Below are 25,226 nucleotides of genomic sequence, written 5' to 3'. Positions count from 1 at the left end.
AATGCTGAGATGCTTTGAAGCAAAACTTCACCACCTGGTGGTGAGAGTGCAGTCCTAAAAAGATCTCAAGGATAATCTGGAGAAAGTCACGGTTACCTGTTGCAAGCTTTTCTTCATCCAAGTTCTCAGAGGACTTATCGACAGCATCCACTTGTTTTTCATTCTCTTCAAGTGCTGCGATTTCTTCAAGACCTTGAGACTTTTTCTGTTGAGAGAAGGCAACTTTCATGAAATAAAATCCAAATAGAGCAGTACCAGTAATTAATACTAACAAGGGAAAGAAAAGCACCATCAGTACCAGCTGCATATCCTTTTCTACAACACTATCTAAACTAGCTGATCCAAATGCCTTCTGAACATTACTCTTAAAGGGAAAGCCCTCACCAGTACAGAGCATCAGCAGTCCCTACTCAACCAGCTCTTGGAAACTCCTTAGACAAACTCTGAGAAAATATAACAGGTTTGTAAAGTACAAAGGATGTGGTTCATCTAACCAAGCAACTTTAAGGTGAAATCAATTTTATTTGGACCAGTACACTGAATAACCAGTCATGAAACTTTTAAAACAAATTATATAAAAAGAACTGGACAGACCATTTATCTCAAGTAGGGAAAACATCACTAGCCCATAATTATCTTATCCCAAAACATTAGACTCGGAACAAAATGACCATCTGTTTAAAAATGACATGGTAAATAAAGTACGAGAGTCAGACAAATTGACCACTGACAGTCATAACTAATATAGAGTTTAGATCACAATGAGAAGAATTGTACATAACACAAACAGTTGTACCACAAGAGTGATTAAAGAAACAGAACTGTGACAGGGAATGCTAATTCTGTGGGTTACACAATTACTGCAAACAGAATGATAAAAAGATAAAGGAATGTTGCTTTTTTCAAATAATTATTTGCAAGTAAAGGTTACGTCTTTACATAACATGTACTTGCGTAAACTGTTACCACATTGCAGGGAATGTTGCTATTACGGGAACTAAGGAAACTCTCACTGCCATTTACAAGTTACCAGCTAACCTCTACGCAGATCTGATAAAAACAGTTAAATATTTAAGTCAAACTAACATTCAAATAAGTACTGTGGAAGGCGACTTAATTTGTGATGTACCAAATGGGGTGATGTTGACAGGTCCCTCTCGGTATGGAAATCTTTACTAGCTATTAAAAAGATCAAGGTTGGAAAGACTGTACACACATGTCCACCAAAGAAGATATTTTAGGCATCAACAATACTAACAGAGTACTGTAATTTATCTGTTGACATTTGATTACACGAAAGTCCAATTGGGTAAGTGCCCATTTTCAGCATACACTCAGGGAGAAAACTCCAGAAGACCCAGCTGGTAATCTAACTATTGAGGTCTCTCCACCTACCTTGTGCATCTAGCAATGACAGTATCATAATAATCTGTGGTTCACTTTTAATTTATTTTTCACTAAAGGCACAACAAATATTGCAAAGGTATGTACAAGAAGAACAAATGATATAGAAGCAAGGCAATTGTTGACAAGAGTAGGCTTAAAACATGAAGCTGTCTCATAAAGCTACTGACAGTAAAATTTAGAAACGCCACTCCATGAAAGTCAACAGCATAAAAATACTTCAATAATTCCAAGCGCTTTCATTCCTACAAGAAACGGAACTTCATCAGCGGTCACAAAGCATCTTTCCTGTTCAATAAATACAAGATCCTGGTGCTAAAAGATAAAGAATTAAAGTAGAACACCTAACATAAAAATATAATGAACCATGCTAAAACTGTTAAAATATAAATAATAGTGTTAAAATATAAATAATAGTCATTAAAATATAATAACATCATAAAATTCACAATGAATCAGCTTTAGTCTTTAAAATACAACTGATGGATTACTGTTTATACCAGGAGCAACTGCAGCATTAAAAAAAAAAGTAGTTGCGTCTTACCATAACATTCCATCTGTGTTGATTTCATCACAGATGGGTTCGGTTCCGAGCCCTCGGAACAGAGTCTGCCTAATACCAAGCTCACGCCAGCCAAAAAAACTCTAGAGCTAAGCTATTACCCATACTGCCCTTCTCCGTTACCTCAGATCGAGTTTGCCCATCACGTACTAGTAAAGCAGAGGCCATTTCTGCACAAATGCCCTAATTCACCACTTGGACCCAAAGAATTCCCCAGGAGCCTTTGGAGGGGGAAAGAGGGTGGGAGGTGATGAATGAAAGAAAATCAACACAGATGGACCGTTATGGTAAGACATAACTTCTTTATCTGATGTTGTTAATCTTCTTTCCATTTATCACTGATGGGACAGAATCTCCAGCTACCTTATGTTCCTTGGGCGGCCCTTATGGAAAAACGTTCCTGAGCACCAGTGAGCCGAAGGCAGTTCTCCGTCTGGAAACCACATCCAATTTGTAGTGATTAATAAAAGTGTGGGGGTTAGCCCATGTGGCTGCTGCACAAATTTCATCCATAGAGGCTCTCGAATGGAAGGCTACAGAAGTTGCCACTGATCTGGTAGAATGGGCTTTGACATTCTGTGGTACAGGTTTTGTTACAAGTGAATAGATGTAGCGTATGCAGTCCCTTAGCCATTTCGATAAAGTGACCTTGGAGACAGAATTTCCCATTCTAGGTCCAGAGAAGGAAATGAAAAGCTGGTCAGTTTTATGCACTGGAGCTTTGGTCCTGTCCAAATAAAACCTCAGTTGTCTGTGTACATCCAAAAAATGTAGACAGTATTCTCCTTTATTAGTAAACTTTGGGACAAATGCTGGCAAATCAATGGTCTGAGTGAATGAAAATTCTGAAATAACTTTGGGGAGAAAAGAAGGGTTTGTCCGGCATGATACTCTGTCCTTGTGGAAGATTAAGTAGGGCCTTTTAATGCCTGAAGCTCTGAAATTCGTCTGGCTGATGTGATGGCTACCAGGAAGAGAGACTTCCAAGATAAAAATTTGAGGCCACACTTTGCTGCAGGTTCAAAAGGAGGTTGAGTTAAGGACTGAAGAACTAACGCGAGGTTCCATGGCTCTATAGGTTGTCTGACTGGAGGCATAATGTGGGATATCCCTTTAAGAAAGGTTTTGCATAACCGGAGAGAGATGAGGGGAGAACTATCACCATCATGAAAATTAGAAATAACCACCAGATGTACTCGTATGGTAGAGGCTGCAGCTCCATCTTTGAAGAACTTTGACAGATATTGTAAGCCTGTAACTGGAGCAGAGTATGGGTCTAGCCTTCTTTTCTTGGACCAGATATAGAACCTCTTCCATCTGTCTAGGTACAGTCTTCTGGTGAATGGTTTGAGAGAGACCAGGACAATGTCATGTAAAGGTGAGGGGAGGTCATCCTGCCATGATTAACAAAAGTGGAGCAACCAAGCTGTCAGCTTGAGTCTGATAAGTTTGGGTGAGAAATCAGGTCTGGAAGAGGGTCCAGAATCCATGGTCAACATAACAGATGAGGCCGAAGGAAGGGGAACCAAACTTGCCAAGGCCAAAAGGGGACTATGAGGATAAACTTTGCATTTCAACCGAATAGCTTTCTTTATGAATTCAGGAATCAGAGGGATGGCGGGATAGGCATACAGGAAGTCCAGTGGGCCAATCATGAATCAGAGTCCCTCGGGGACTCCCTCTGTGGGGAGAACAGGGCAAAATAGCTGCTGCATTTGTTTGACGGGGAGGCGAATAGGTCACTGCAAGGCTGGCCCCAATGGCTGAAAATCTTCGCTGCTACGTCGGGATTGAGGGACCACTCTGAGGCAGGAGAAAACATCTACTCGACTGGTCTGCAATCACGTTGGCATTCCCAGGGATATGCGATACTATCAGAAAGAGGTTGGAAGCTAACACCCACCGCCAAATTCTCATGGCCTCTCGATACAGGGGATAGGACTAGCTTCCTACTTGCTTGCTGATATACCAGACTACTGACATGTCTGACTGAATTGTGATCGTCCCACAAGGAAGAGGAGATTGGAATGCTTGCAACGCTAACAGCACTGCTCTCAGTTCTAGAATGCTGATATACAGGTTGGCCTTCAAAGTGGACCATGTGGTTTGGACGGTCTTTCCCTGAAAATAGCCGCCCCCACCTTATCAGGGAAGCATCCGTGGTCAGAATGGCCTTGGGTTGGGGAGGATGGAATGGGCGGCTCCAAAGTTCTGTGTCTAGCCTCATCCACCAAAGAAGGTCCTGCTCGCAACAGTTGGTTATCTGAATTTGAAAGCATAGAGGGTGGTAATTCGGAAACCGCAGACAGCAGTAGCCACTGAAGTATTCGTATATGCAGTTTTGCAAGTGGCTCTACTGGAATGGAAGCGGTCATAGATCCTAAAACCTGAAGAACCTCCCTTTGCTGAGGCTTTGTTTTGGCAGAGTATCACCCAGAACTAGAACCTCAATCTCTGAAGTCTGTGGGCTGGGAGAGACACCAGACAAGAACAAATGTCAAAGACTGATCCAATGAACTCTATGTTGAGTCGGAGCAAGTATGGATTTCTCCCAGTTTATCGTTATTCCCAAAAATCTTGCCAGGGAAAGTGTGTACTGGAGGGCTGCGACCAAAAGATACTTGGTAGGGGCAGTAAGGAGTCAATCATCCAAATACGGAAACACCTGGAATCCTTGCAGCCTCAAGTGAGCTGTGACCACTGCCATGCACTTTGTGAACACTCTGGGGGCTGTAGAGTCTCCGAATGGCAGGACAGGAAACTGGTAGTAATTGGCTCCTAGCTGGAAGCGAAGTAGACTCCAAGAGCATTTGTCCATTTTGATATGGTAATACTCGTCCCGGAGATCTATCGAGCACATCCAATCGCCTTCCCTTAGAAAAGGGAGAATGGACTGAACCGTGACCATCCGGAATTTTGTGTGGGCAACGGACTTGTTCAAATTGCTGAGATCCAGAATTGGCCTCCAGTCCCCTGTCTTTTTTGGCACCAAAAAGAATCTCTAGTAGAATCCAGATCCACATTGGTCTGGTGGGACTATTTGGATGACTCTTTTTGACACAGCTTATTTCTGTAACTGCTTCCTTCCCTTTGACTGGGTGGAAAGTCGGGAAGTTTTGAGTACGTGTTGAAGAGAATGGTGTAGCCTCTGGGTATGATCTTTCTGCACCCAAAGGTTGGAAGTTATAGAATTGGTGGTGCAGAGAGAAACGTCCCCAGACTGCTTCCAGAAGAAAGCAATCGGGCCGCTCTTCAGAAGCACTGATAAGGCTGTCTAGAGAAAGAATCCCTGGGTCCATGATTAAGCGGTCCCCCTCTGCCTCGGTTGGGGCATATTCCAGAATGGTTACCCCCCTCTGCCCCTGGGGGTATCATTGCCACGTGTGGCATGAAATGGACCTTGAGATTTTTTGTGCCACATTTTCCCACTCCTCTGGTTTCTGGAAAAGGAACGCTGAGGATTGGAATAATGTAGGCCTATGGCAGATAGGGTCTTACAGTCCTGCTCACACCTGGTCAGGGTGTCTTTCACCTTGGGGCCAAAAAGGGAAGATGTTTCGATTGGAGCATTCAGGAAGGAAGACTTGAAAGGGTTGGCGAAGTCACAGAGGCACATCCAGGCATGGCATCTCATAACTATGCCTGAACCCACCTGCTCTACCTGCTTCTTCAGTTGCATGCGAGAGCAACCTCATTGACGAATTGGAGATAGATTCCAGGGTTGCAAGCTGCGAGGCAACTTGTCTCTTACCTCGTCAGACACCTGTCCTGCAAGTGTTCCAGAGAGTTCGGAAACCAAGTCTCTTTGGAGCCTCGTAAAATGTGCCAAGTAATTCAGAGACTGTATGGCAAAGGTCGCTGAAGCAAAAACGCACTTCCCTAATCTGTCCACAGACCGGGGACTCTGCAAGATCCTTTTTTTGTGGCCGCTACCACCACCATAGCATTAACTGGTAAACCTCTCGAGCAATGTGGGTTCTCTGAGGGATCGACTCAACAGAATCAGGGTTCTCTTCAAGATGCACTGCACCACTAGTTGTACCAGCTCATCTGCAGGCGGGGTTCACCCATGAGGTAGATGGTTGAGCACGGAAAGCCTGCAGAAACACAGACTCCTCGGAAGAAGGGTTAGTGGACTTCTGGTCAGCCCTCTGTTTCAACATTTCAAGGCTATCCCCAAAGGAGACATCATCAAGGGGTGACTGTGGGGACCCAAAACAGTCATCGAAATCCGTATCCTCTGTCAAAGACTTCAGGGGAGTCTACGTGCTTCCTCTTGCACAATGTCTTCCATGGGGGCTCCTCGGCGAGGGCTTCTGAGGAAGACTCTGAAGAGGGGGCACCCTGTAATGGGATCTCCTGCGTCTTTCCTGCCTGGTGTCCAGGTGGCTTGTGTCAGCTGTAGCTCAGGGGGAAAAGAGGTCTGAGGCTCTGATGTTGGTGGAACACTTCCAAAAGCAAGTGCCCTCTCCATAACTCTGAAATCAGGTCAGCTCGAAGAGGGATGGGAGCCAGGAAACGAGATGGACAACCTCGGAACCGGGGTCACACCCTGCTACACCAAACCCGCTCCCGAGGATGGAGCCTCAAGCAGGATCAGTGCAGAGAGACCTCCCGGCACCATGGCTGGAACCACTCACACACTCGGAACCATGCCATGATCCGAAGAGCCTGCAGCCCAATCACAGGGCTGAGGAAGGCCCGGTTCATTGGGGACTGAAGGCCAAAGGGACAGTCCCAGAGCCCAGTGAGGTCCACTACAGGCTCCGAGATGGGGGGCTCCAAAAAGGACGTCAGAGCTGAAGACGTTGGAACCGGTATGGTCAAAGCAGGAGAGTAGGATGAAGTCTATGGAGAAGCCAACCCAAGTCCTGCAGGTGTATGGGTCCTAGAAGGAGTGGGTATCCCCCTGGCTGTCAACAGCTGGTCCACAAGACGCACCACATCAAGCTCAGAAAGGCTCCTGGTGGATCTAGTGGATATGCCCGATGGAGAGTCAGGTCGATCTAGGAACGGATTGCATACTTGCCCTAGAAATTGATCTGTAGAAATGGATCTGTTGGAGAGAATCAGGTCTGTGGTGTGAAATCTACCAGCACCGATGTCTCAAGTTTGGAGACCAGACGAAGTGGCGTCAAAATAGTTATCGGTACAGTGGAAGGACTCTATGCCAAAGGGGCACTCGCAGCAGACACAGAAGGTTCAGTAGCATAACTGCAGAGATTGGCATCGAATGCGTGCACTGTGCCGAAGTGGCACTCTGTACCGAAGTCGTAGTAATCTTTGTGAAGTCTGCAGTCGGTGCCGGAGACAGTAAAGGAGCCATAGCTGGCTCCAATACAGAAACCGTCGTAGTCGGAGCGGAAGAGGTCGGTGCCGATGAGGCAGACTTATGCTCCCAAGATAATTTAGGTATCTTTGTGCTTAACCGATGGTGAAGTGGGAACAGAGTGGGACCTTTTCTTATCCTTGGTTGGAGTGGATGAGACCTTGGGTCGCAGAAAGGGCCTCTGAAAAGGGCGACTTAAGGAGGCCCTTCAGAATCAGCTTGTTTTTGTGCTCGTCCAAGGTGTACTGGCTAAAACTTTGACAATTCACACAAAGGGATTGCAACGAAAGATGGGGCATGCCCAAACACTAAACAGTCATCATGGGAATCACTGTTAGGCAGTTTACCCTTGCATGAAGAACAATGCTTAAACCCCGACATACCCTTTTTATCAGACATTATGAACAAAATACACACAGTTAGATAGCAAACTAAAGCAGAGAATTCTGACTCTACTACATCTATGTCTAATATGTCTATAGATCCACTACATCTATATCCAAATATATATCAAAAACACACAAGTTAGATGTAAATGGGGAGATGAAGAAATACCAGTGATGGTATTTAAGAAATATCACATGGGTAGGAGAAAGGCCGTACCACCAATGGTACTTAAAAATTACCAAACGGGTAGAAACAGAAAGGTAAAAAAGGTCTAAATATAGCTTCAAATTTAAAGAATATCACGATTAACAACAAGAAATAAGAGATGCACAAAATATCCAGAAGAGATATCAAAAGTTTTCCACTTACCTGAGAGCTTGGCTGAAACGCGACTTTACGTCTATGTGGCAAACAAGATTGGACGTAACAGGGAGAAGGGCACTACGGGTAATAGCTTAGCTTGAGAGTTTTTTTGGCTGGTGCGAGCTTGGTATTATGCCGACTCTGTTCTGAGGGCTCGTAACCGAATCAATCGGTGATGAATGGAAAGAAAAATAACATCAGATGTTGCCAGTAAAGCTTTCTCTCTCTTCTAATAGTCCTCAGTTGCCCCCAGTAGAATAAGTAACTTTTTCCAAAACAAAGGAAAATTTTGTATAATCTTTGCAAGGAGTACTGTATTTAAATAAGGCATTGAATCATTGCTTTTATGAATAGCATGTATGTGTTGATATATTATTGTTTTTTTATAGGTCCTTCTGTCTTTCCTGCTTTCTATGTAGGAAAGACGGAAGAGTTGGCCAAACTTGACAGAAGCAGTTCACAGAGACATTGAAGTTCAGCAGGAACTTGTGATAAGAGTAGGTACTGTTTGCAGCACCATTTGGAAAACCTTTTCCATTTAGCCAGGTAAGATTTTTCTAATAATGTGTCTCCTTGGCTGTTGTAGGACATGGACAACCTCTTCAGAGAAGAGGTGTCTGAGGAAATAAAATCCTATCATCCACAGGGTCAAGTTGAGAGATGGAAGATTTGGGTGGAGAAGCAATCCTTTTTGCTGAGCTATTAGGTCCAGTTGAAGAGGAATTCTCCTGTAATTGCTCTTTGTCGGGTTAAACAGTGCTACCTTGGCAATACTGGTGCCAAGTAAATGGTGTTTGGGTGCTTCCTACTGTGCCTTGAGAAGAATTTTTGGAAGAAGGGGCAGAGAAGGAAAAGCTTGCAGGAATTTCCCTGTCCACTGGAAGGAAAATGCATCTGTCCTCCAGACAGCAGGACAACGGTCCCTCTTGCAGAACTGAGGGAAGTTGATGGTTAGTTGATGATGCAACGAGGTCTGAGAAGTACCCCACTGAAGGGTGATCTGGGAAAATCTCTCTGTGCAACATCCATTTCTGGAGCTCCTCCAGGGAGCACGTATCCAAAAAATTTGTAGTGGAACCTGGATTAAATCCAGAGTAAGTTATGTAACAAGAAGATATCCAGAGGCGGAGGAATACAAAACTTTATTAAAACAAAAAATAAGCGCTTTCACGGTCATCCGCTTCTTCAGACCATACTATAAACAAAAGGATACAAGCCTTAAATACAGCACTTAAACCAATCACAGATAAAACCAATTAGATAATTAGTGTAGTAAGCTTTTCTTCTTCAGTGCTGGTTTTAAAGAAACAGCACTGTTTAAACCAGGGTGCATGTTAGCTCTGAAGTCAATAATCCATCTTAGTTCCGCATATTCAGTGTTGTTTGTCAGATCACCCTCCCTTGCACTTGCATAAACAATTTGTAAAACCAAAAATTTAAAACAATGTGAATCACCTGCTTCTTGCACCTTGCAGAACTGAGGGAAGCTGATGGTTAGTTGGTGATGCAACGAGGTCTGAGAAGTGCCCCACTGAAGGGTGATCATCTAGGAAAATCTCTCTATTACATCCATTTGTGGAGGTCCTCCAGGGAGCAGTTTAGGAAATCTGCTAGCACACTGTCTTTAGAAGGGATCTATGATGCTGTGAGCATCATGTACATTTTGGTTGCCAAGTTCCATGCCTCCTGCATAGCTGGAAAGATATAGTGCCTTCCTGCGTGTGTACTACACGACTGTAATGTCTGTGTACATTATGAGTGGCCTGTGCTTCCACAGGTAGTCAAAATTTGAAGAGCTTGCAGAAGAGCCCTCATTTCCTTCAGATTAAGAAGTTCATTCAAAAACTGAAGTTGCCATTTCCCCTGCAATCAATGTGATCCTGTCTATGCATCTGAGGCACCTACTAAAGCAGCTCCTTTTTGAGTCAAGGGAGGGGAATTAGCGTGTCCAAGGGGTGACAGTACTGGGACCACAGAGTTCAAGTACCATTGGATTTATTTCTCATGTGCCAGGGGCAGTATAGGGATGGTGCCTGCCATGAATCCCCAAGTCTTTAGCATCTCCCATGCTGAGCTATGGGTTGTGGAGGAGAGATTCTGAGGAACAAATGGAGAGACTGAACTTTATCTTGAGGGAGGAAGGCATGCATTTTCATTGCATCCAGTCTGCAGCCCAGGAAAACCAGATCATGTGGAGGGAACATGTGGGACTTATTGTAGTTTATAGTATTAGAAGTTGGAGAATGAAATGCAGTTGCTGAAGAATTTCTGGAGAGAGAGCCTGGATTAGTAGGTCACTCAGGTTGGGGAAAAATTTAGATTCGCTGAGTGTGACAGAAAACTACTACTGGGATTAAACACTTTTTGAACACTCCTGGAGCTGCGGAAAAAACAAAAGGCAGAGCAATAAACTGAAAATGCAAGGAGCCAGAGGAAAATCTGAGAAACCTCCTTCAAGAAGGACCAATAGGTATGTGCAAAGAATTATGCAGTTACTAAAACAAGTACCTGTGTTGTCCGTTTTCACCCTTCCTCAACCACTGGATTTTGGATTCGACTTCAGATACTTCTCAGACTTTAGATACATAGCGCAAGCTCCGCCCCATACCCATAATCCTCTCCCAAGTCCCAGATTACCTCAGATCGAGTTTGCCCCCTTGATACCACAAATAGAAAAGGAAAAGTTCCATAACAACCTAGAAACATGATAGCAAAATTATCTGCTGCTTAGAAGGTAAAAGGCCAACAGGGTCTACACCTCCAGGTCATACCAGGAACCCATATGAATGCCTTCCATCAATGGAAGGGTAAGCTGAGGAAGGAAAAAAACAGACAACACAGATGCATTGTTACGGTAAGTACATAATTATATCTGATGTTATCTTTTTTTGTCCATTCCTCGACCACTGGAACAGTCCCCCAGCTAGCAACAGCACAAGAGTGGTCCCATAGAAGGATATTCTGGAGTACAGCAAAAACAAATGCTGCCCTGTTCCTAGAAAGAATACCCAGTTTGTAACGAGTCATGAAGATATGAACATTGGACCAAGTAGCAGCAGCACAAATGTCATCTATAGACGTTCTGGATATTAAGGCAGATCAAGTGGAGACTGACCTTGTGGTGGTCTTGGTAAAGTCAAACCTGTTTGCAAACAAAAGAAATACATTAACATGAAGGCTTACCAAATGTAACTGTTGATAAAGTCTGTCCCAATTTAGCCTTCGAGAATGAAATAAGCAATTAGTTCGAATGGAGATAAAATTTCAATGGTCTGTGCACATCCAACAAATGAAGCATATATTCCCCTTTACTGTAAAATTTAGGGAAGAAAAGTGGTAAATTAACAGACTTGAGGGTGAATCCAGAAGCTATTCTCAGAAGAAAGGGTTGGTGTGAAGAGAAACTCTATGAAAACTGATACAAGCTTACTGACAAGACAGAGCCTGAAGTTTGGATTCTTGTCTAGCAGATGTAAGAGCAACTAGAAAAATAGTCTTCCAGGGCAAAAAGTTTAAATCCGCTTTTGCTGCTGGTTTAAAGGGAAACTGAGTTAAAGCCTGGAAAAGAATTGTCAGGTCCCAAGGAGGAGTGGGGTACTTGATAGGACGTCCGAGTAAAAATTACACTGAAGGAAGGCTTTGCATAACTTAAGGGAGGGCAAAGACAAATGATCTTGACCTATATTAAAAACTGGATATTGCAACCAAGTGAACCTTGACTGTAGATTAACTTGCTCCACTACGAAAAATGGAGGCCAGAAATTCCAAAACTACAGAAATGGATGCTGAAAAAGGATCTAGGCATCTCTCACTGGCCCAGACAGAAAATTGTTTCCTGACAGAAAATTGTTTCCATATGCTCTTGTAGGTCTTCCTAGTGAAGTCGTTTTGGGTAAGCACAAAACCTGGGACAGAAGCCTGGACCGTCTAGCCACCATAGGAAGTAAAGAAACCATGTGGTCTATCTGAGGGCTGCAACTACTGTCCAGGTGAGATAGCCCAGAGGAGTGAGACAGGATATCTGTAGAAGGATCCAGAACTCAAGGAGGGTATAAAAGACAATGCCAAAGAAATAGGAACCACACTCGGAGAGCCCAGAACAAGGCAATGAGGATCACCTTGCTCTTTTGTTGACATGTTTTCTGTAAAAACTTTGATACGAGAGGTGTGGGGGATAAGCATAAAGGAGACCATGGGAGCAATTGTGGATCAGTGTGTTTCTTAGTGATTGTCCTCTTGGGGGACATTAGGGCAATATACCTGCTGCATTTGAAATTGTGGGCAGAAGCAAAAAGGTCGTAGCATGGCTGGCTCCACTGGCAAAAAGTCAGTTCTAATAATGAAGAATTTAGAGACCACTCATAAGGCAGGAGAATAGACTTGCTCACTCTGTTCACTAATACGTTGGACTCCCCCAAAATGTGTCGCCCAAAGCAAGCAACTGGAAAAGATCACCCACTGCCACACTCTCATTGCCTCCCAACAAAAGGGGTAAGAGCAGCCTCATCCCCCCAACTGTTGATATACCACACCACCACGTCTGTCTGAATGGCAACTGTACCTTCAGGAAGGATGTCCTGAAAGGCTTGCAATGCTAGGAGAACTACCTTCATTTCTAGGAAGCTGATCTGAATATTGGCCTCTAAAGGGGACTCTAAGCCTTGGACCATCTGTCCCAGGTAATGCTCCCCCATCCCAGCTAGGGAGCATTCTTAGCCACAGTGGCCTTGAGCAAAGGAAAGACGAAGCAGTGATCCTGTAAAACATATGGAGCATGAATCCACCAGGAGACATGCTGTTTGCAGATCTTTGTGATACGAATGGGGGGATGTCATGGGATGTTGATTCATAGACCACTGTATTGCTAGAGTCCACTGTAGTACTCACAGTACCTTGCTAAAGGCAGAAGGGTTATGGAAGCCACTTAAACTGTACCCAGATGAGCCTCTATGAACTCTAGGGTCTGAGGGGGAAGGACAAAAGATTTGTTGTAATCGACTGTTATGCCCAGAAGTAGATGTAAATGCAGCGGGTACCCTGGAGCTTATCAGTAGATGTCTGGTGGGAGCTGTAAGGACCCAATCATCGAGGTAAGGAAACACTTGGAATCTCAGTAATCTCAAGTGAGCTGTAACTACTATAATACACTCGGTGAACAACTGGGGGGCTATGGTGAGGCCAAAGGATAGGGCTTTAAACTGATGACTGGCTCCTAGCCAGAAGGGAAGGTACGCCCTGGCTCATCTACCTATTTTTGTGATGGTACACATCCTGGAGGTCTATCAAGCACATCTAATCATCCTTCCTCAAAAGAAGTAGAATGGACTGAAATGTAACCATCTGAAACTTTGAGTGTTTGACAAATTGGTTTACATTGCTGAGGTCTAATATTAACCTGAAGACCCCTATCTTTTTTGCCACCAAGTTCTGAAACAAGCTGGTCTGTTGAAACATCTTGTAAGGCCCTTTTTATCAGCAGCTTTCTATTTCTGAGGCTGTCTTTTCTTTGATGGGGCTGTAAGTCAGGAATTTTTCTTGTGTGTGTGTCTGTGTGTGCCTGTGTGTGCCTGTGTGCCTGTGTGTGCCTGTGTGTGCCTGTGTGCCTGTGTGCGTGTGTGTGCGTGTGCCTGTGTGTGCGTGCCTGTGTGTGCGTGCCTGTGTGTGCGTGTCTGTGTGTGCGTGTCTGTGTGTGCGTGTCTGTGTGTGCGTGTCTGTGTGTGCGTGTCTGTGTGCGTGTCTGTGTGTGTGTGTCTGTGTGTGTGTGTCTGTGTGTGTGTGTCTGTGTGTGTGTGTCTGTGTGTGTGTGTCTGTGTGGGGGATAGAATGTAATAACCTCTGTTACCTATTCTCTGCACCCAGACGTCTTTGGTGATGGGTGTAGAGACGAGTATCCATGACTGCCTCTACAGTGCAGCAGTCAGGCAACCATTAAGGGGCGTTAAAAAGGCTTCTCGGAGAAGGGACATCTGAAGCCTTGGTTTTATAGGCCCCCTCTGCCATGTGCATGATGTCGACTGTTAGATCATTCCTTGGGACAAGGGAGATCTCTATCTCCATAGAAGCCCTGAGAAAACCTTGTGATTTCCAGAACCACATCTTTCTGCCTACTTTCTGATTGCATGAAAAGGTCTTCTGAGGGGTACAAAAACATCCTTACTGTAGATAGGATTTTCCTATCTTTTTCACTCCTGGAGAACATCTCTAACTTTGGGTCCAAGATTGCATTGATTGAGGAGCCCTACAAAACGTCCTCCAAGTCACATCCAGGTGCCTCTCCTAATGGTAATGCATGAACCTGCCACTCCTGAAATACCCTCCGTAGTGTGGGAAATCAGCCGCAAAGAGGTGCCTGACAGGGACAGAAGTGTGGCCAGTTGTGACAAAACAGTCTTAATACTCCGCCGACATGGACCCGGAGATGGATTTGGTGAGCTCCTTAGTCAAATCCCTCTGAAATCATGCAAAATGTGCCAGGCAATTCGCAGACTACAGGGCAAAGGTTCCGGAGGCACAAACTCACTTCCAGCATCTGTCGAAAGCCATAAATCCCTATTAGAGGGGTGTGGACGGGACTTTCCTTGTCAAGTGCCTTTTCGGGTAGCTGCAGCAACCGCCACAGCATCAACGGGTGGAACCCTGCTCCAGTACGCACAGTTCTTGGGTGCAACTAAATACTTGTCTGGCTTTCTAGGAATAGGTTCTGCAGTATCCAGATCCTAACAAGCCCAATGGGAAATTAGGTCCACCATTTTGTGCATTGCGGGTACCACCCAGGACATAACTGAGCTGGTTCTAAAAGCCTCAAGAAACACAAACTCCTTCTCGGAAAGGGCTTCGGAAGACCAACCACCTTTCCATCTTAGAAGCTCCAGAATTTTTCAGAATGAGATGTCCTCAAGCGGTAACCTGGCAAACACCTCCCCTTCTCCGAAGTCGGTGTTTTCTGTTAAAGATTCCTCAGGGAAACCAATGTGCCTCCTCTTGCACCTACAGTTCCATTGAGGAGGACCCAGAAATGTGAGGGGAGTCCTGCAAAAGGAAAATCTTGAGACTGGAATGGAGATGGGACAGAATAAGCATACCCATGACCCAAGGCAGACAGCTGAGGAGCAGGAGGACTGAAGGAGGCAAGGATGTCCCATCTCCAGTCATGAGCAGAGCTCTCTCCCACTGCCTTGTAAGCAGAAGCCAATGGAGAGCCCAAGACTGCTCTAGTAGGAGCCAAACCACCTGCCTGGCGAAATCCAAGACCCATGACCCTGCCTCAACTCAAAAGTCTTAGCTGAGCTGTCAAGCAGCAAAGCTCTGAGGGGAAGGGATGGCTCCGATAACCACAAAGTTGAACCCCTACCCCGGAACAGATGCCAAAGACACAGCTCTGAGATCCCTCTGGCTCCAACAACACTGGTGCCAGTTGGATCAGAGAAGGCATCAAGAGATGACGGAGGCTAAGCCTTCAGATATGACCCAAGCAATCCAAGTTCTCACATTTCGTACCTCCAAAGCCCAGGGACAGACTGGAGTAAGAGTAAGTGTAATTGCTCTGGTCCAAAGCTCACGGGTCCAATGGGAGACGGACTAATTTGAGTCTTGTGAAATGTTCTTGTATTCCTGTCCACATCTGCTTCAGACAGGCTCCTGGTAGACCTGAAAGATGAGGAGGCAAAAGGAAGACTAGATACCTTGCTTCGAGTTTCTTGCAAGAAAGATGAATGAAATTTTGACAAGACTGGCTCCGGACAGAAGCAAGGTTGTTTATGCTTAGGAGATTTAATCAAGGATGTTTTCAGATCCAAAGAAGTAGACGGATCTAAAGACTTAGAAATTTTGGCCGAAACAGCCAAAGCTGGAGAAGACTGAGGACAGTGATCAGGGATTGCTTTCTAGACTCCTTAGGCTTCTATTTTCCCCTTGAGACTACTACACCAGTTTCTTTGTGGTGGGGAAACTTCAGACACTGAACAGGAAGAAGGTAACAATCCCTTAAAGACTAACTTGTTCCAGCACTCCACCAAAGCACTACGGTTGAAGCCAGAACAAATAAAGACAAAAACAAAACAAAAAAAGCAGTACAAATACTTAGAATGGGCATCCAAGTTGGGTACCTTGTGCCCACAAAACAAACATTTTTTTTAAACCCAGCTGGTTTATCAGCTATCCTTCAAGGGAAAAAAACAAATAAATTCTAGAAATGAAAAGCACGAATACCAACAATGGTAAATAGAGGGATAAGAAATACCATCAATGGTAAGGGAGACTAAAAGAAAATAACTAGTAGAAGGAGAAAAGGGGAAAAGGCACAAGGCCTAGAAAAGCAATGATGCTAACTACTACAATATGAATAACATATATATATATATTTTTAATAGGGGAAGTAGGACATCAAATGAAGGTTAATGACCTTGTAAAGTAGGAAAATAGTTTTTTTTTTTTTTAAATAAATAAATAAAAGTCACATCTCCCAAAGACTTGAGCCATGTCAACCACTTCTGAGCGCTGGAAGCAGCAAGTAATCTGGGGTTTGGGTGAGGATTATCGTTAAGGGGAGGAGCTTAAGTTATGGATCCAAAGTCTGAGAAGTGGCCAAAGTAAAATCCAAGGGCGGATACAAAACCTAATGGTTGAGGAATGGACAAAAAAGACATCATCAGATGTAGCCTTCCTTCAATCTAATGACACTAAGAAAGCTTGGGGAGGATGAAAGGCAAAACAGTGTGAAGAGAGCATTTTGAAAGATGGTTTAAGTGTTCGGGAGAGAGAGGTCTAGCATGGGTCTTCATGGTCGTCCTCTCCTTGCGACTAGAAAATTCCTGGAGTAAAACTCCTTTCTGATGAAGTCATTTGGGACTTCCTCAATGGTGCCCCGAGTCAAGAGGTCTTGAATAATGGGGCCAGAAGGGATAATGGGCTTTGAGGAGGTTGTGGCATGTCTTTCAGAGGGGGAGTATTTTCCCCAACATATGTCAATCATCCTTGATGATGGAAAGGACCCACTTAACTGTGGTAACAGCTTCCCACCCAGGCCAAGGAGAGGGACAGTCTTTTGGAAAGAAAAGTAATGGGGCTGAGGGCAAGAGGAATGGTACTGCAGGGTTCCTTGTGGGTTTTTTTTTTTTTTAATACCTTTTCCGAGGAGGGGGGGGTCTTTATTTCTGAGCTGCCTTAGGACCCCCTCTAATGAAGGGGGCAGATTTAAATAAGTAGTGCCTATATGTTAATATTACTGAGAACGAAGTAAAACACTAAAGGCACACTGGGTATATTGTTAAATTGCTATATGGCAACAATGAGTCTGTTGGGACCCCTCGTTTATACCACGATAGATACTCTAGGGCCTAGACTATACCTTATACACTTGATTTCTATGACATCAGGAAAATAACTGAGAAATTTTTGTTATGGATGAGGAGAGTGTTGGGGTCCTTGGTGATAAACCAGTTGTGGTTTATAAAAAGACACTTGCTTAAGAACTCAAGGTCTTTAAAAAATGGGAGTTGCTTTAAATGTGGTAGGTGTGCTCACTGCCTGTCTATTGTGGACAGAGGGAAGATCTTTATTAAGAACTACAGGTTTATTTACCCAAAGAAAAGGTATTACTGTTTTTCAAAAGGGGTAGTGTATGTTGCTTTGTGTGACCCATGTGATGGATTTTATGTGGGTAAAACTAAGAGTGCCCTCAAGCAATGGGTTTCTGAACATGGCTACGAAATTAGACAGAAAAACAACAAAAATGCATTGTACAAGCATATAGAGATGTTCCCTTAGCACAAATTTAAGTTTTATGCCATTGATCATGCTGATCTGGGTTCAAGGGGTGGACCGCTGGATAAGTTTTTGGAACTTCTTGAATTAAAGTGGCAAATTAAACTTAATGACAGGGTCAGTATCATGGCTCTACTGAAAGTGAAGTCTTTGTATTTTTTAGGAGTGATTACCAACAATGAGTGGTTTTGTGTTGTACTTCCTTTAAAATGTGTTCTACCTTGTCATGTCATTCATTGTTAATTTTCTGGGGGAAATGCAACTAATTTGCAGGGTGGGATGGGTTATTTAAGCAGTGTTTTGCACTTTGTATTTGTATTCTGGCTTCAGGCCAGTTATTTTACATTAAGAAGGTTAATTAAGTGGTCGGCACTCTTGTGGGAGGAGAGGCTGGACTCTGCCCTTCTGAGCTGGGAATTTCTGGTTAAAGGCTTATAGTGTCTGCATATTTCAACTGTTTCTTACTGAAATTGGTACACCTTGTTTGCTGTAGCATAGACTAGATCCAGGCCTGCTGAATCTAGCTTTGTTTGTATGCTTGTTATTTCCCTGAAACGCTACCACCTAAAACGCGGCTTTTCAGCGCTTCTGTGGATCCCTAGTGATATCTGCATTGCTTACTGCACTTATTTCCTTGTTTCACTTAAAAGAAAGTTACTGTTTGTCGTTTTTGCATTTAAATTACCTGTAACACATTGCATTTAAGTTACCTAGCACTTGCTCAATAAAGCAATTATATAAGTCAGCACTAAAAAATTAAAAGCACTGCACCCTCACAAACTCCCCTTGAGTACCTTGTTCCCCATTGGCCCTTTTTTTTTTAATTATAAAGGAATTCCCAATACTATTCTAGCATGTCCAAAGGTCAGTTGTCAATCTCCTCTCCGGTCCAGCTGGTGAATCTGGGAATCTTGAGGCAATGTTACAACTGCCTCATGTACACAGACAACCCTCTCCTCCTCCCAACAAATTCCAACACATGTGAGAGATGCATCCATATAGCCAAACTGGAGGCTAAGCTCTCTCAACTCAGTACTGGCGTAACCAGTCAGGAGGAGAAGGAAACCACACTCACTACAATTCCAGTCTCACACAGACCTACCACGACAGCAAACCAAACACAAACACACAAAAACATACTCGGAGGCTTTAAATAAAAATCTGCCTAGCAGCAGAGACCTCCAAAGCAGACATCCAAGCAACCGCTACCCCAAAACAAAATACATGCAACACATAGCTCTCAAAGCCAGTGTGCTGAACAGTTACAGCCCTTAAGGCTAAACAACACACTTGATACACTTGTAATAGGTGACTATCGTCAGGCACACTGACGCCCCGCTCACCAGGCTGAACAAGGAGAAGGTCACGGTGAGCTGCCTGTCGGGCGCTAGGATCCGCCACATAACACAAGCACTCAGGTCACTCCAAGGCAAGTACAAATATGACTCGGTCATTGTCCATGCTGGTGTGAATGACCTGAGACGTACCTCCCTGGACTACATGAAGAGAGACAGAGGAGCTCTCTGAGCATGTGGCCCAGGCCGGTATGACCGTGACCTTGAGTAGCATCTTACCCTCACCAAGAATGATGCCACAATATGAAGACAAGATGATCAATTTCAACAATTGGCTTAAGTATTGGTGTCATTCAAAGGGGATCCAATGTCTGTCAGCCTGGGATGACATGCTCAACAAGCCAAGATGCTTCGCTAGAGACAGATTGCACCTGTCACCCCTGGGCTTTTGGATATTGGCAAAGGCTCTTGCTACCCCCATAGTGCCTTTTTTAGGCAAGGCTCAAAAGACAAACCCACCTCCATAGGTATCACAAGGGATAAGAAACTAAGAGTAATGCTACTCAACGCCAGAAGTCTAAACCTAAAGATGCACACACTCGAAACTTTCCTTAGCATGGAGAACATCGATATCTGTGCAGTAACAGAAACCTGGTTCAAGGCTCCCGAGAGCATCCCAGCACTACCAGGTTATACCTCATACCATGCTTTTCGGCCCCAAAACTTGGACCGAACCACAAAAGGAGGGGGAGTATCAATATTCGTCAAAGATACCCACAACTCCAGGTTGGTGGCACAGCACGAAGCATCAGAGACTATCCATGTGCATCTAACAGTGGGTAAAATTGTCTTCCAGTTTATAGCCTGCTACAGACCACCCTCCCAAACCCAGGAACCCCACTCGGCCTTCCTGAGAACACTGGAAGATATGAAGGTCTCTCCAAACACCATTATATTGGGCGACTTCAACTACCCAAACATAGACTGGGAGCATTACTCTAGCTCCAACACCCTAGCCCAAAGGTACCTAGAATTTATAAACTCAAATGCTATGGAACAACTTGTTACCACTCCCACAAGAGGGGAAAACATACTGGACCTGATCATCACCAACATGGGGGACTCTATGCTCCAGACCAGAAGTGTATCCCTCACTGGTAGGATCAGACCATAAACTAATCTCACTGGATATTCACATCCCGACCCCACCTCCTGCCCAGAAAACCACAGTGAAAAACTTCTCTAAAGCAAATTTCACACTCCTCAAAACCGAGGTGGAATCCTTCAAAACCCTCGGGCCTGTGGAAAATACGGCCCAGACCGCAGAATCCTTTATAAATGTATTCTATGAACACCTTCAGGAATGCATGGATCATGCAATCCCAAATAAAACAAAGACCCAATCCTCCAAAGGCAGACATCCTGTCTGGTGGACCCCAGCCATAAACAAACTATACAATAGAAGGAGGAAAGTACAGTTTTGTACCTACCATAAATGTAGATGTCCGATAGGAATGCATCTGCAGTCCTTACAAATGGGTTGTCCTGTCGTCAGGCAGCCCTTCGGTCGGCCGGATTCCAAAGTCTGGGTCTGGCCTCGGCTGGTGTCGCACTTCACCAGACGTCATAGCTGCAGTTTTTCGGGTATAAAGGCATCAGCCGACACCATTTTCCTCATAGTGTTTCTTGCCCCAGATGCCAGGTGCCCTCTTGGAAGGCTAAATTTGGATAAATGCCAATGATTCCAAATAGTAGAGAGCAAACACAAAAATAAGCATGTATGTACATATATACAAACAAATACACCATAATAGATTCCCCCAGCTAGCTATAAGATGGGCAAATACCCTAGGAGCACCACAGAGGGGAAGGCGGGTGGGTAATCCTGACTGCAGATGCATTCCTATCGGACATCTACATTTATGGTAGGTACAAAACTGTACTATGTCCTTCAAGGATGCATCTGCAGTCCTTACAAATGGGTAGAATACCATAGCCAAACTGGGGGAGGTGGAAAAATAAAGTTATGGTGTAGTTAGGATCCCTTGCAAAACAGCAGTGGCAAAACCTGCTCGGGATCTAGAGTATAAAGGTAAATTATAATGCTTGGCAAATGTATGCACGGAGCTCCAAGTAGCAGCCTCTAAAATGTCCTTGGTAGCCACTCCTCGTAAGAAGGCTGTGGTAGTGGCTGTAGCCCTAGTAGAGTGAGGCCTGATGTTCTCTGGAGTTTTCTTTCCATGGTAGGAGTAACAAAATTTAATGCAATTTCCTATCCACTTGGAGATTGTCTGTTTTGAAATTGCTTTTCCTTCCCTTCCTGTTGCATATGCTACCAGTAGCTGGTCAGTTTTTCTATTGCCCTTGGTTCTGTCCAGGTAGTAGCATAATTGTCTATGTACATCCAAGGTATGCAGCAGTCTTTCTCCCCTGTTCTGTGGGTTGGGGAAGAATGTAGGTAGGTGGATAGCCTGATTTAAAGAAACTCTGGAAACCACCTTAGGCATAAAGGAAGGATTTGTTCTCATGGACACTCTATCTTGATGGAAGATCAGGAAGGGTTGCGCTGCCATTAATGCCTGAAGTTCAGATACCCTTCTTGCTGAAGTGATTGCCAGCAGGAAAGCAGTCTTCCATGATAAGTATTGCAATTCTGCTGTTGCTGCTGGTTCGAAAGGAGGAAGTGTCAATTTTTCTAGCACAAAGTTCAAGTCCCATGCTGGTAATGGTGGCTTCCTAGGAGGCTTTACATTTTAATTCCTCTCAGAAACTGTCTGAGCAGAGGATGTGAGAAGACAGGAGGATCCAAGTCGTATTCTGCTGAAATAGCTGATGCATGAATTTTGATGGAGGAATAGGACAGGCCTGTGTGGAAGAGCTCTGCCAAGTATTCCAGAATGTTGGCTATGTTTACCAGTGACACATCTTCTCCTTTTGCAGTACTCCAAATGAGATATCTTTTCCATTTTGCTGAATAATTTTTTCTTGTTGAGGGTCTGCGAGCCTCAAGGATAATGTCTTTAACCCTTTGGGATAAATTTGGGTTAATTGGTCTTATGCAATGTTCCAGGTAGTCAGCTGCAGAGTTTGCAGGTTTGGATGCAGATTGTTGTAATTGTTCTGTTAACAGCAAGGGAACCAGGGGTAGTGGCCATATTTGTTCCCGAGACATGCTCCTCGGTAATGGGTACCAATGTTGCCTTGGCCAGTCTGGAGCTATCAGAATGATCCTTGGATGGTCCTCTTTGATCTTCAATAGCACTTTGTGCATCAAAGGAAGTGGTGGGAATGCATATGCTGTCAGGTTTTTCCAACTGAAGGATAGGGAGTCCACCTTCCAAGCAAGTGGGTGGTACGTCCTTGTGCAGAATTTCTTTAGTTGGTGATTGCGTGGGGATGCAAATAAGTCTATTTCTGGGAGTCCCCATTTTCTTGTAATTGTTTTGAAGATGTCCGGATGCAGCATCCATTCGTGGGCATCCGTGGTAGTCCTGCTTAAAATGTCTGCTAGGATGTTTTCTTTTCCTGGTACAAAAATTGCTTTTAACTGAATGTTGTAGCTCAGGGCCACATTCCAGAGATCCAGTGGCATCCGGCAAAGAGGATACGAATGTGTGCCTCCCTGCTTGTTGATGTACCACATGACTGTGGTGTTGTCTGTCCTTATCAGCAATGGACCTTGTTGAAGGAATGGTCTGAATGCCTGAATTGCCAGTTTTACTGCCAGCATTTCCTTTAGATTTATGTGTAGGTGCAGCTGGTTTTGAGACCATAAGCCTTGTATGCACTTGTCCAGCATGTGTGCCCCCCAACCGAGGTCTGAGGCGTCTGTCGTGATGGTTTGGCTTGGTTGAGCATTGTGAAAAGGCAATCCTGTGGTTGATTGACAAGCCTGAGCCCACCATAGGAATTCTTGCTTCAGGCATGGAATAATGGGACTCTGGGTTTCTAAGCTGTGCTTGTGTTGAGACCATAAATTCCTTAGGTACCACTGTAGTTTTCTCATATGCAGCCTGGCATGAGGAACCAATATTATGCAGGATGCCATGAAGCCCAAGGCTTGCAGTACTTTTCTTGCTGTCAGATGGTTCTGTTTTGTTAAGGCCAAGAAGTAGAGAGGTAGCTGCTCCTGTTTTTCTACTGTTAGGAATGCCATTTGCCTTGATGTGTCCAACTCTGCACCCAAAAGGTTATTCTCTGGGATGGTATCAGCCTTGACTTTTTTATATTGACTGTGTATCCCAGGGCTTGTAGCAGATAAATGACCCTTTGTAAATCTTCTGCTAGCTTGCTTTTGTTGTCCGCTTGTATCAGGCAGTCGTCCAGGTATGGGTAGATTTGGATTCCCTGAAGCCTGCAATGAGCAATTACTGATGCCAGGCATTTCGTGAACACTCTGGGCGCAGTAGATAAGCCAAAGGGCAATGCTGAGAATTGATAATGCTCTGATCCTGCAAGAAATCTGAGGTATCTTCTGCAGTTTGGTCGTATGGGGACGTGCAGGTATGCCTCCTTGAGATCTAGAGTCACCAGCCAAGACTCCTTGCTCAGCATGGGAAGAAGCTGCTGTAGGGTCAGCATTTTGAATTTTGGAACGATGAGGAATGTGTTTAAAGCGGACAAGTCGAGAATAGGTCTCCATTTGCCTTCTTTTCTTAGTACCAGGAAGAGTCTGGAGTAAAATCCCTTGCCCTGCTCCATAGATGGTACCTTTTCTACAGCTCTCATCCTTAATAATTGGGATATCTGTTTTTGTGCTTCCGTCTTTTGATTTGGAGGTAGGTTTGGCATTCCTCTCTTCCCTGGTAGAGTATGGAAGTGAAACCTGTAACCTTGGTCTATTATCTGTAAAATCCGGTTGTCTCTTGTGATGTAATGCCAGTTTGTTGTAAATAAGGCTAGCTTCCCGCCTAAGGGTGCTTGCAATTGTTCCCTGGTAGGCGGTGCCAGAGCCAAGTCACTGTGATTGACCAGTAGTTGTGGTGGTGGCTGTGTCTGTGGCTGTGCCTCGCTGGTTGTTGCCCTGCCACTGACGTCCTCTGTAAGCACCCCTGGATTGGCTTCTGCCTCTTGAACGCCTATTCCTGCCTCTCTGAGTTCTGGAGGAGTCTGGAAAGGACCAATTCTTGGAGGGCCAATTCCTGCTAAACCTCGGAGGTTGGACCTGTAAGAAATCTTTTACTGTTTGGACAGATTTTGCCTTCTCTTCCATCTTCTTCAGTACTTGTTGTGCTGGAGAGCCAAACAAATTGATCTTAGCCATAGGAGCATCCAATAGTTTTGATTTGATATGGTCTGGTAATGCCTGTTCTTTTAGCCATGCATGCCTTCTGATGACTGTGCCAGTCATGGCTGATCTAAAGGAAGCCTCCAGTGCATCATAGCCGCATTTTAGGGAATGGTTACTGACTTGTTGAATGTTATGTACCATTTCCTGCACATATTTCTTGTCTACTGTTTCATCTGAAGACACTTTTTTGGTTAACTGATCTAGCAAAAATTCTTGATACTGCATCATGTGAAATTGACAGTTCAAGGCCCTAGCTGAAAGAGTAGCAGAAGTGTAAACTTTTTTACCCCATCTCTCTAAGGATCTGGATTCCCTTTCAGAGGGGAGGGGGTTTTTGGTAGAGGAGGCTGCTACAGCCTTAGGTCCTTGGGAGATAGTCTCTGGATCTGCAAGGGGAGCCTTATACAGGTGGTAATGTGTGTCTGGGACCCTGTAGAATCTATCTGGCTTAACAGGGGCTGGAGGCAGAGAATCAGGAGCAGTGCAGGCATCATTAAATGCATCATCTACAACAGAAAGAACTGGAGGAATGGCTAAAGGCCTATGTTGAGGTAAATGCAGAAAAGTTCTAAGCCTTTTTCTGGAATCTGAAAAATCCTGGCCCTGCCACTGAAATTGTTCCCTCATAGCATGCAGGGTTTCCCCAAAGGAAAATTCCTCAGGCGGAGAGGCAGAAGGAATGGACTCTTCACCATCAGAGTCTTCATAAGGGGAGTATGGGGCCTCTGGAATGTCTGTATCATTTGAGTCATCAGAGGAATCATCTGTAGACACTGGCTCAGGGGGCTCAGCTCTGGGCCTCTTCTCTGGAGGCGGGTGAGAGGCCCTGTCTGG

At 44.5% G+C, this 25,226-nt stretch overlaps 1 protein-coding gene across 1 annotated transcript in view; it reads right to left on the bottom strand.

The window, feature by feature from the left end:
* RIF1 (replication timing regulatory factor 1) overlaps positions 1-25,226 on the bottom strand; it is a gene marked incomplete in the record, with an annotated part of 1,305,990 nt that overhangs the window by 36,220 nt on the left and 1,244,544 nt on the right. The window contains 1 exon segment of the mRNA XM_044074885.1: positions 97-205. Coding sequence (XP_043930820.1) covers positions 97-205 — 109 coding nt within the window.

This window comes from Protopterus annectens, chromosome 6.part0 (assembly GCF_019279795.1).
Source record: "Protopterus annectens isolate FY-2018-M chromosome 6.part0, PAN1.0, whole genome shotgun sequence".
NCBI lineage: Eukaryota > Metazoa > Chordata > Ceratodontiformes > Protopteridae > Protopterus > Protopterus annectens.
Note: the sequence above shows the minus strand (reverse complement) of the source record. Positions and strands in the feature narration are given on the sequence as shown.